The sequence below is a fragment of the Mastomys coucha genome, unplaced genomic scaffold (genome assembly GCF_008632895.1).
Source record: "Mastomys coucha isolate ucsf_1 unplaced genomic scaffold, UCSF_Mcou_1 pScaffold1, whole genome shotgun sequence".
In the NCBI taxonomy this organism is placed as follows: Eukaryota; Metazoa; Chordata; class Mammalia; order Rodentia; family Muridae; genus Mastomys; species Mastomys coucha.
In genome coordinates this window covers 56,534,077-56,547,064 of record NW_022196891.1, presented here as the reverse complement: position 1 = coordinate 56,547,064, position 12,988 = coordinate 56,534,077, and the positions used below count along the sequence as shown (strand labels likewise).

The 12,988-nt window shown below is 35.2% G+C and overlaps 1 protein-coding gene across 3 annotated transcripts in view; it reads right to left on the bottom strand.

Moving 5' to 3' along the window:
- Cop1 (COP1 E3 ubiquitin ligase) overlaps window positions 1-12,988 on the bottom strand; it is a 130,562-nt gene that overhangs the window by 72,425 nt on the left and 45,149 nt on the right. For all 3 annotated transcript variants that reach the window (XR_004123024.1, XM_031386507.1, XM_031386517.1), the window contains exon 9: window positions 6,808-6,865. Coding sequence is in view for 2 of the 3 variants with exons in the window: in XM_031386507.1 (XP_031242367.1) it covers window positions 6,808-6,865 (58 nt within the window). In the remaining variant the exon portion in view is untranslated. The remainder of the gene's footprint in view (window positions 1-6,807; window positions 6,866-12,988) is intronic.

Here is a 12,988-nt window from a genome sequence, read left to right as displayed (position 1 = left end):
ATATGAACTAACTAGTACTCTCAGAGCTCCCAGGGACTCAATCACCAACCAAGGACTATACATGGTGGAACTGATTGTTTTGGCAGCATGTGTATAATAGAGGATTGCAAAGTCGATCATCAATGGGAGGAGAGGCCCTTGGCCCTGTGAAGGTTCTGTACCCTAGTGTAGGGGAATGCCAGGGTCAATAAGTGGGAGAGGGTGGGGTGGCAAGCATGGGGATGGGGGAGGTAACAGGGGTTTGTTCTTGTTTTTGTTTGTTTTTTGAGGGGAAACTCAAGGAAGGAGAAAGCAAATAATATGTAAATAAAGAAAATATCTAATAAAAATAAATAAATTAAAAAAAAAAGAAAATGACTACTGAAATTTAAGTGTCAAAATATAAGTTCCTCTATTCTTTAATGGTAATTTCTTAATTTTGCTCATTATACAGAAACTATCAAAATTTATAAAGCAAAACCAACTCACAATTATAAAAATTTAGTGTAATATACCTATACTATATAAAAGTCATACATTTCTGGCTTTTCTTAATCATGTTAGCATTTTATATTCTTACTTCACTTATTAGATTGGTTTTTGAACAGTATAACAATTCACTCTTTAACTGTAGGATAACATTCTTAATTATTTTACTATGGATGAGCATGTTTATGTTCCAGAATTTACTAGAATACAACCCCCCTTTTAAAAGGATTATTCTTCTTATGATGTATATGTCTGCAAGAGTATATACCACTATCTATTAAGGCCAGAAAAGGGCACTGGAATCCCTACAACTGGAGGGACAACCAGCTGTGAGCCACCTCTGGAAGAGCAGCAAGTGTTCCTAATTGCTGACCCTTCTCTATGGTCCTTTATGTACTATTTCAAACGATTTCTTAGAAAGAATTCCTATGTGTGCAATTTTCAAATCAAATGTTCCTAGGAGTTATTTTATGTATAGAGAAGACTATCAACTCAGTTTCTCTATTTTCTTCTCTGACTACCCTTGAACCTTCAAACACAGACACACATATGCATGAGCAGGAACACAAATCCAACCATGCACAATAAGAACAGTCACCTGATGACTGAGAACCTGTGATCCATAATGGACTAATTCCATAAAGCTAAGAGCAGAAGACTTTCAACTGTCATAGTCCTCTATCATACAACTCCCATGCTCGACCAATGATAGTTATTAACAAATCTCTTGTGCTGACAACTGGGTAAATGTATACTATAGATAATTGTATACAGTAAGCAATATTAAATAATGAGAGTATAAAATAGAATTTTGGGGGGCACAAATTTAATTTTGAAGACTTATAATTTTATGACTATGGAAAGTTGAAATTTGGCAAATTTGAAGTAAAAAATATCTTGGGCTATTTTTACTTAATCCCTTTACTAGGCATTAAGTTGTCACCTACTATGTCTTGTTTCCCCTATCAGGTATACGTTCAGAATGCATAAACTTCCCAGATGGCTTGCTTTCCCCAAGCTCAAAGCTAGGAAATTTACAATTCAGCATGTGAAACCTATTTGCAGAGGTTTTCTAGATTTGCTGTAACTGATCTGATGGCCTATTTATGTTATTTAGTACATGCACGGATTTCTGGCATCCTTTTGTTCTATGACATAAAAAGTTTGTGTAACTGCTTCCTCAGAAGAACATCTTTATCCACAGGGCATGGACATTCATATTTGGCACAGAATAAAATTTCTCTTATTCACAGACCAAAGAAGTAAGACCAAAGTATGGATGCTTCAGTCCTTAGAAGGGGGAACAACATATTCATGGGAGGAAGTACAGAGACAAAGTATGGAGCAGACACTGAAGGAAAGGCCATGCAGAGACTGCCCCACCTGGGGACCCATTCCATATACAGTCCAGACACTACTGTGGATACTAAGTGCTTGCTGACAGGGGCCTGATATAGCTGTCTCCTGTGAGACTCTTTCAGAGCCTGGCAAATATAGAGACGAATGCTTGTAGCCAACAACCATTGGACTGAGCATGGGGTCCCTAGTGGGGGAGCTAGGGAAAGGACTGAAAGAGCTGAAGGAGTTTGAAACCCATGGGAAGAACAGTAGTATCAACAACCAACCAGACCCCCCGGAGCTTCCAGGAACTAAATCACCAACCAAAGAGTACACATGCAGGGTCCCATGGCTTCAGCCACATATTGTAGCAGAAGATAATCTTGTTGGACATCAATGGGAGGAGAAGCCTTTGGTCCGGGGAAGTCTCAATGCCCCAGTGTAGGGAAATGCCAGGGTGGGGAGGCAGGAGTGGGTGGGAGGGTGGGGGAACACTCTCATAGAATCAGGGAGAGAGAGGATTAGATAGGGGGTTTCCAGAGGGGAAACCAGGAAAGGGGATAACATTTGAAATGTAAAAAAATAAAATATCCAATAAAAAAGAAGAATTGTCTCATAATTGGGTGTGGTGGCTCACGCCTTTAATCCAAGCACCTTGAAGGTAAAGGCAAGTGGGTCTGTGAGTTTGAGGCTGCTTGGTTTTCATGAATTCCAGACCAACCAGAGCAAAATAGGGAGACCCTGTCTCAAAACCAACAAATAAACAAATAAACAAACAAACAAATAAATAAATAAATAAATAACCTGTTTCAAGCTGACAGCACTAAGCAACTCTGCTCTTGGATTATGTACTTTGTCTGCCAGGCATTTTTGTTATTTTGGAATGCACTATTATATATACAGTAAGCTTACTGTATGATGGCCTGCTGGAAAGCAGCAGTGTCCATCTTGTTTTCTATTGGCACTTTGCTTCATTGGTACAAGTGCAGTGACTGACCTATAACACTGAAATTTGTGTAAATACACTCTATGATGTTTATACACAGCCAATGATTTGATTCTCAAAATGTGCCCTCACAAGTTTCTCATTCTGAACTCTCTTGATCTCAGTAAGAACTATTAGAGAAATTCTTTGGCACTGTGTATTATTCCAAATTTTCTCTTATTTAGGAACTTCAGAATCATGTCAGATGACATGAACATGAGCATTTTTATCTCTTCGACCACATTTTTTAGCAAGTTTTCTAACCCTACCTGGAGTTTGCATTAAAAAAGTTATCAGTACCACAGCTGTTTCTTTTCTTAACATCTTATATCAAGTAAGATTTTTATATACCATACTCCATTGCTTCTGGTCTTTACTGTATGCTGACTTAGTTTGTCATTTGCATTTAACAATTATATATTTGAGCTAGACTCTTTTAGCAAGTAGTAAATACCAGACACATTTCTTTTTTTTTTTTTTTTTTTTTTTTTTTTTTCCAGAGCTGAGGACCGAACCCAGGGCCTTGCGCTTGCTAGGCAAGCGCTCTACCACTGAGCTAAATCCCCAACCCCACCAGACACATTTCTATCAGATGTTTCTAGTTATCACAACACATACTTAATCTTTCTTTGCACTATTTTATAAACTCCTTTAGTACAGATTATCAGCAATATTTTAATGAGATTGCAAATTGTTAATTTGCTCCTTCGGTAATAGCATGCTTCTATGTTGAGTAGTTGAGTACTCTTTTTATATTAACCTCTGAATCATTCATTTTTAAAAAGAATTTCAAATTCAATTGATAACATATCTGTCCACTTAAAGAATTACTATGGGGAGATTATAGTAGGAACCAGTTAAATTAATAATTAAGGGCATTAATCTATCTAAATTACTCTATAATTACTTTAGTTATTTCAATATTATATTCATTTTTAAAATTTATATTTAAGACTGCTACTTTTATTAATGTTAATCTGTACTAACTTAATTTATCTTGAATTGTGATAACATCAATTTGTCTTATATGGGCCCTTCTATGAAAGTCTATCCTTTTTTTTTTTATTTAAAGTATAGAATAGAGTTTATTCAGGGCATGGAAAGGGGAGCTGAAAGGGTGGCGGGGGTTGGGGGGAGTAGAAGCCAGCCATGAATGAGCATGTGAAGGGGGGAATGGGGAGAGAGGGTAGGAGCATGAGGGCAAGAGGGAAAACTCTATCTTTTTATACTTGTATAATACTCTAAACACCTGAGGAATTCTGCTTAGAGAATTTTTGTAAATCTATATATAAAAACATTGGCTGCTATGAATTTCTAGTGAAGTCTCTTTTCTATACTATTTATATATAGTGGTTTTACTAGCATCCTTTTGTACTTTTTTTTTTTTTTGGTATTTTTATATGGAACTACTTTACGATTCAGAGTATTCACAAGAATCTATTTCTTCTTGCAGATTACAACAGTATATTCTAGCTAACATTCTAATCATGGAGTGCAGATGGCCCGATATATCCTGTTTTAGAATCAATTCATTTTGCTAAGCTTCCCAAAGACAAAATAAACGAAATGGAGATCCTTTTAATGAAGAATACCAACTACTCCAAAAAATTTCATTTAGTACTTCTTGCCTAATAAGCGGCAAAATTTGGCAAAACAATTCACTAGAGTAGTTGCTGTCAACTCTGGCCTGCTGCTGTGCCACCATCACTACGGCCTGCTGCTGTGCCCACCGTCACAGCAGACTACTGAACAACACACAGCTGGCCTACGGAAAGGTCACAGCTCAAGATTCAAAATATGGTTTCAATTGATTGTGCACTCCATTTATACCATCATACAGATTTAAAAATGGCAACAATCAAAAGTAGAGAACAGCTACTACTTTTACCCATTGTCTTCTTCCACCAGACTCTTTTAATCTTTACCCTAGTTTAGGGAATTTAATAGAAAATCCAAAACAATGCTACGTGAATGGTAGAGTGAAAAGCTTGTTTTCCATATAAACTTTCCACATACCTCTAATCAGACAAATATATGTATAATTACACTGTCCAAAGCAGGAATTTGGCTTAGTAAGAGTGTCAAAATCGACCTATAAGAGTAAGGCTCACATACAATATGTAGGAGCATTCAAGAGTATTGAGTTTTACTCTGAATCAGAGCACAACTCTCATGCGGGATAAATTCTCTTATAATAAAATTTACTTATATCAGAAGTAGAGCTGGAGTATAATATAATAGCTAAGTGGTGAAGTGCTTGCTTAAGGTAGCATGGAAGATGCTCAAAACTCAATCCCTAGCACCTATAAGAAAGCAAACCAAAAGCTAGAAGGGAGTAAAGGAGTGGACAGTGAATTAAAGTCAAGCTGGAAACAGGCGGAACCTATTCATACTACTTTGGATGTTATGCAAAGCTGCAGTCATTCATATTACTTAGGATATGATGTGCTTGTTATTTTGTATGGTCTGCAAAGCAACCATGGTTCCTTATGTGTTTAAGAACTTATTGAATAATGTATTTTGTTTATCTGACTTTATCAAAGCCATGGAATGGCCGTATTTGATAGTTATTCTGTGAAATTATCTTCAAAGAAAACTGTCAAAGCCATGCTATAAAATACTATACTACTTAGGTTACAAATTCAGAATCAGCCTTTCTTGCTCAAGTTGTTATAGATTTTGAGGCTTTAAAACTTTTCCTAATACATCCTATTATATATTGCAAAAAATTACTGAAATCATGTTTTACTATCTATAAAGAGATAAAAGCCACTCTATAAATTTTAAAAATAAAAGTGAAATTACTATAATAGTTGTTTTTTAAAGGTTAAAGTGTTAGACAAGCATAGCAGTAGAACACCTGGCTCCTAGGCACACAGCGCTGGATTCAAGTTCCAGCAGTACAAAATCACAACAACAACAACAACAACAACAACAACAAAAGGTTTAACAAGGCAGGCCAGTGAAGCCATGCAAATTCATGTCAGATGTACTAAGTTAGTTTCAAAACTACAAAATAGGTAATTGTCCAAGAACTCATGAGAAAAAAATCCCCAAAGTTATAGGTTTCGAGAGCTTTGCAGTTACTAAAGATAACGTTCCTATAAAGTATATATAAAGAACTGACCATTAAAAATACTTCACTATTTTTCTCTACATATACTGAGCTTAAATAGCATACTATTAATGCTTGCTTCCTGAATTTTAAAATTATGATTGCAAAAAATAGCATATTTATTTCCAAAGAAACATATACTGAATGACAATGGGTAAAAAAATATATGTCTAAACCTTAAACAACTAGGAGGAAAAATTATAAAAAATACAACTGAAATAAAATGTGTTACTTTAAAAAAGGAAATTACTATACAGAGGTAAAGGGGGAAATGACTAAGAATGTAGTAAACATTTTAGTAGTTGAACATACTATCTGAATTACATAAAGGAATTTTTTGTAGCAATTTTACTACTTTTCCATGAATCTGAAAGCATTTAAATGTCAAGAGTTTGACTTGGGGAATGTTTTGCTTACTTGTTTGTTTTCAGTATTTTTTTTTCCTTAAAAAATAAGGTTGCCAAATTTCATCATTCCCCCGCCCCAACTCCAACAAAGCTGGAAAGAGGAAAAGTTAAGAGAATCATACAATAAACTGCAAGGAGTGAGGCTAGGGTTTATTTTAAGTCTCTAGTCCATGAAACTATAAAAAATGATTAATGCTTTAATATAATGATGTGTAATTAATCAATAATTATACCTTTCATATCTCTGAGACAAACAATGCTTGACAATATTTTCTCCTTCTTAAGGTTTGATATTAATCACCAAGGGTAATAATACTTTTTAAAAATTCCTACCATTGAAAAGCAAATAAACAAGTAATTTGTTAAGAAACAAGTCCTATTAAAAAGGGTTATGTCATTATCAAAGAATATTTTAGTAAACTAACCTGTTATTTTACAACAAAGATGATTACTCATAGCATCCACTAATACATACTATTAAATATATGGCTTACCTGAGAAGTCCCACTGAAACCTGGAGGTTGGCTGTATTCTGTAGAATCAATAATGCTACTGCAAAATGAAGAATACAATTTCAGTACTTAGACTATTTTAGTAACACAGAGTTGATCTAAAATGTTTCATTAATTAAACCCAACATTTATAATTATAAGTAAATATCTAATGCCAATCATTTAATCAGACATCAAAGGATCATAAACCGTTTTTCCTCACAGCTCCTCAAACATACCTATCAAGAAAGGTGACCAAATGGGACTAATCATCGTAAGGCCAGTGAGCACCACATCAGTTTATTTCCATTTACAAATAAGTTAGTAAGGTTTCAAACTTTAAGGAAAAGATGATTCCCCAATCTTGTAATGTTGGGGAAAACAGCATGCACTTGAAGGGCTACACTTAACAGACTCTGCTATGGCACTCAGTAGCCATGTGCTCTTGGACAATTACCTTACAGTCACCCAGTTTCCCCTTTACCAAATGAGGTGAATGAGGACTATCTATCTCTTGGTAAGTTTCTAGTCCCCAAATGGTGTGACAAAACCTGGTAAAAGAAACTATCAAGGAACAGAATGAATGTAAAACTCCCCTAAACTCTATACCCTTGATTGTAGTTTCCTCTGTCCTAGTAAACCTAGTCTATTTCCTACACTGTTTTTTTCATTTGGTTACAACTTCTACTTAACTCTAAGACAACCTTTAGAAACCCAAGCTAGCTTCTTATTTTCTGTATTTCATCACTATTGTTTCTCTACCATCTTAAAACAAAATAAGCATTAAAAACTACCAACAACTGGAAGTAGGGCAATTAGTACAGTTTATTAATGCCTTTAGTCCCCAGCAGTCAAAGCTGAAGCAGATTCACTATGTGTATGTGGCCAGGGTAGCCCTAAGAGGCATTTCTTTAAACAACAGCAACAATAAAAAAAAATAAAAATAAAAATGTAAAAATCCACAAAAAGAAATACAACTATTAAAACTGTAAAATATATTTCAACATAATAGTTATTCACACTCTGCCTCTATGTCCACAATAAGCACGTTTACATTACTTTCTACCCTAATAAAATCAAGCAACTGAGGATTTTAATTAAATGGTTCACTACACAAAAACTATAAATTACTCTAGCACTGAAATAGCCTAAAGGTTACGAGAGGTATTTTTAGAGTATAAATTTTTAACTGGCAAATAAATTGACTCTGAGCAGGTGATTCTTATCTAAGCAGCAGTTTTTTATGAAAAGATGGCATGGTACAGAGACGTGAAATTGAAATGTAACATTATATACAATGCTAAAATACAGTAAGCATCTAATGACAATCACCTTACTCAGACATCAAAGGACGATAAACACTGACTCTTCCTGACTCTTCAAACATGCATGTCAAGGAAGGTTCTATGTGTTCAATCACATAGCCAAAAACCACTAACATTATAAAGAACTCTTTGGGACTCTTGGTAGTAGATAAGCAATTACATAGTTCAATCAACACAAAACAAACTCAACAGACTGTAGGAACACACACACACATATAACTGTAATCATTTCTTTAAAAAGCTATGAATTTGGGGGGGTTGAGACCACCTCTGGAAACAAGGGGCTAGGGAGGAGGTATGGGATGTGGTATGGGATGAAGGGTGGACTGGAAGGGGAATAAAATCTGGAGTGTAAAAATAATAATAATAATTTTTAAAAGGCCATGAATTTGAGAGGGAGAGAGATTGTGGGAGGGGCTGGAGGAAGGGTACATGTTGGGAGCTGGAGGTTGGACATTTAAGAGAGAAATTACATAATTATATTTCAATTAAAATAAGAAATTCAAATAAATCAATGAAGTCTTGAGGTAGATTTTTTTCTGATGAAATACAATTATAGTATGCATTCTTTGGAGTCATGCATTTATTTGTGTGGGGGTGAAGGGTCACATGATATTTTCAGTTTCTTCATATAGTACTTAACAAGTGAGAAACAAGTGAAAGTCTGCATTAAAATGTTTCTGCTCCACCTGGGGATCCATCCCATATTCAATCATCAAACCCAGACACTATTGTGGATGCCAGCAAGTGCTGGCTGACAGGAGCCTGATATAGCTCTCTCCCAAGAGGCTCTGACTGTATTCTGTATTCTACTAATACATAAGTAGAGGCTCACAGCCATCCATTGGATTGAGTACAGGGTCCCCAATGAAGGAGCTAGAGAAAGGACCCAAGGAGCTGAAGGGTTTGCAGCCCCTTAGGACGAACAACAATATGAACTAACTAGTACCCTCAGAGCTCCCTGGGACTCAACCACCAACCAAAGAGTACAGATAGTGTGACTCATGGCTCCAGCTGCATATGTAGCAGAGGATGGCCTAGTCGGTCATCAATGGGAGGAGAGGCCCTTGGTCCTGTGAAGGTTCTATGCTCAAGTGTAGGGGAATGCCAGGGCCAGGAGCTGGAGAGAGTGGATTGTTGAGCAGGGGGATGGGGGAGGGAACAGGGTTTTTTTGTTGTTGTTTTCTTTTTTTTTTTCCTTTTTTTTTTTTTTTTGAGGGGAAACTGGGAAAGGAGATATCATATGACATGTAAATAAAGAAAATATCTAATAAAAAATGTTTCTTTTACTAATGTTTCCTTTAACTATTCCTACCATTTGTACAGTATTAGTAAAATTACATAGGTGTGGGGGTGAGGAGATGAGTCAGCGTGCAAAGTACCTGCTGCTATGCACATGCACCACACACAACCACAATCCCACATCCTCCAGAAAAAGGAAGTACCTACATTCTGACATTACCACTTATAAAAAAAGTTTGGACAATGTGCCATATTCCTAAGTATTCTATATTTTATAAATGAAGTATGAGAGAAATCCTTTATTTGTCTGTTCATTTCATGGATGAATTTTGGGACAAAAATGAGAATATAGCAACCTAAAATGGTACAAAATTATCAAGTATTTTACATAGATACGAATACTTATAAGTGTTTTACATAGGTACCAAACTTCAAAGAGTTAAAGAATTTGTAAGGCACTAAAATGGCCTCGGAGAAACAAGTTGCAGACCGGTGACTAGAAGAGAATTATGAAAAATGGAAGTGAGACAGTAAGACGGTGATTTCTTTTTTTTTTTTCTTTTCTTTTGGGTTTTTCGAGACAGAGTTTCTCTGTGTAGACCTAGCTGTTCTGGAACTCACTCTGTAGACCAGGCTGGCCTCAAACTCAGAAATCCGCCTGCCTATGCCTCCCAAGTGCTGGGATTAAAGGTGTATGCCACCACCGCCCAGCTAAAGGTGATTTTTAGTGTTTCTGCTGTTAAGAATGAGAAAATTATACTTAAAAAACAAAACAAAACAAAACACCACAGAACATGTAAGAAAAAATGGCTTAAATCCCATGCATCAAGGTATGTGTGGGAGGGGAAACAAACACAAATAAAATTCAGTTAGACAATAACTTTCAACATAACCTGTTTCAAGAGGCATAGACAAAACCATTTTCCATATAAAATTTTACAATAATAAGTAGCTAACATTTCAAATAGGAAATTTCACTTATTAACAGTAAAATTCTCATGGACTATAATTTGCAGATACCTCCAAACATACTATAACTATTTTCTTGTTTATTTATTTTCTCTTGGAGATTAAAATTTAATACACATAGCAAAAAAAGTACCCAAAATAATGTGACTTTACTGTCAACTGCAGCAGCAGCAGCAGCAACTAACATCTACTGAGCTCCATGTGTCATACATTACCCTCCTGACTTCAGTGTGCTGTCATAGCTCAGCAGTCAGCTTAGGATTATTACCCTATGTGTAAAATGAGAAACTAAGGATACACACTAAACTTGCACAGAGATAGAATATGAAATCTCTACTACAATTCTAAAATCTCTACAAAAACAGTTGCCAAAATGATGTGTCTTTAGAAGAATCACTGCTTGATCATTTTGAATGCAAAATTTCTACTTACTTAAGTTCTAAATGGTTTAAGCTCAGCTCTTGGGGTGATTTGCACAACCCTCTTTGCAGTCTTCAAAGTAAGAATACTGGGATTAGGATATCAATTGTGCACTGTGATACTAGAAGATTTTATTATGTTGACTACATTTTTAATCTAGAAAATGGATTAAATAAAATAACCCAAGTGAATTATAAAACACTTCCCAATACATGGCTCTAACATCGATATCCAACTTCTGAGGATAGAGTCCTCCTCTATGCCAAGACAGATCAGATTTTAACAAATTACATTTAAAATATTATAAAGCAATTAGCGACTTCCTTTTCTAACCTGCAGAAGATGAGGAAGTGCTCAGTTCTATAATACATATGCTGAGCAGGGAACCAAGTATTTATACTCTCTTTTAAATTATCTGTTAGCCCATAATAATCCTGAAGCTGAAAAAGTTTTTTAGGGTAGTTTCCTTTGGGAGAAACTCAGGGCTGGTAGCTGAAAATTTTCTGACAGATTGAGCAGGTCTCAGTGTACCACTTTACTTCCTTTTTAAGGTAAACAATTTTGCTTGGTAGAATTTCAAAAACAGAAAAGGATACATTCAAAGAAACAAACAGAAGAGGATACATCAAAAGAAACAAAGGCAGAAAAGGACACACTGAAAGGCACAGAGCTAAGGATCAGCCTCCAATAGTCAACAGAACTAGTCAATGTTTCAGTTCCTTACAGACGGTGCTGCACTTGGCTACTTTATATCTACAGCCCCCTTCCAAAGAGTTGGAGATTACTATTTATTTTTAATTCACAGAAAACAATCTTGTTAGATGATATACTTACTATAAACTTTTAAGGTTATAAATCAATTATAAGTCATTAGAAAAAGTATTCCAAACAATAAGGAAATACTCAAAACTAAGGTGATTATGAGAATAAAGTAAATGATGGTGCTTGAGTAAGAGATAAAACTGTAGAAATAGCAAGAGAAATTTTCTTTCATGAACCAGTTTTACTGCGTGTGGTTTTATTTTCCTAGATATTTCCATTCCTAATTTACAAGGATCAAAATCTTCACTAATCAAAGAGAAGAGGTACTTTGTATGACTCTCTAATCTGAAAGGGCAAGAAGCTATCATAATCTGCTCTGATCATAGTATAGACACTCTGGTATTTAATTTTCAGTTCACAACCACCAGCTTGTTTCTTCTGAAGAGACTTTTGTAGCTCTCTAGAGCCTAGAAACTTGAGATTTGAAACACTTAAAAGACATAATAAACTATAAAATAATTTGTAACTTCTAAAGTTCAACACATACCAGTACATTCTGGTATTTTCAAGGTATTGACTAAAATGTATTCTTAATTAGATGTTTAAGGAATGTACTACATTGTTAAGATTATCTTAGTCTACCTAACTATTATCATAAAAAGACTTAAAATTTAACCACATTTACAAAATGAGTTTTGTTTTTGTTTTTTTAAACTCTTTTAGGCTAAACATCAAAAGATATTATACTTCTATATCAAAAGAAACTTATGGCTGAGCAACAAAAGATTTAATATATTAAAAGAGCAAAACTTAAAATAACCAAGTTATTCTTGATTTCATGCTGTCAATTTACATGGCATTAGGTAGAATTCATAAAGGGCAGTGATTTCAGATTTTTAGTATCTCATTTAGGCCTACTATGTTTTTAAAAAAAATTACACATGTACATGTGGATAATATCCTGTTATACTAATTTTGAAATTCACATAACTATTCTTGAAATCTTAGAGCCGGGCAGTAGTGGCACACGCTTTGATTCTAGCACTTGGGAGGCAGAGGCTGGCAGATTTCTGAGTTCAAGGCTGGCCTGGTCTACAGAGTGAGTTCCATGACAGCCAGGGCTACATAGAGAAACCCTGTCTCAAAAAAACAAAAAACAAAAAAAGAAATCTTGGTAGAAGTACCTATAAGCTAAATCACTTGAATATATTTGACTTTGTCATACTAACATTTACAAATGTATCTTTCCTATTATACTGGTGTTTTATTTGAAAAATCCAGTTTCCTTTACACTCCTAGCACACTTTGGCTACCTCTAAAGACAGTAAACACAGTCAAGCCAAGTGGGCTGGTGGCAGTGGGAAATGAGCATTCATCTTCCTATGACATTTTACCTTTAGAATAAAACAGTGTGTTAACACTGCTGACAGCCATTCTTAGTACAAGTGGTAAACCTAATTTTATAT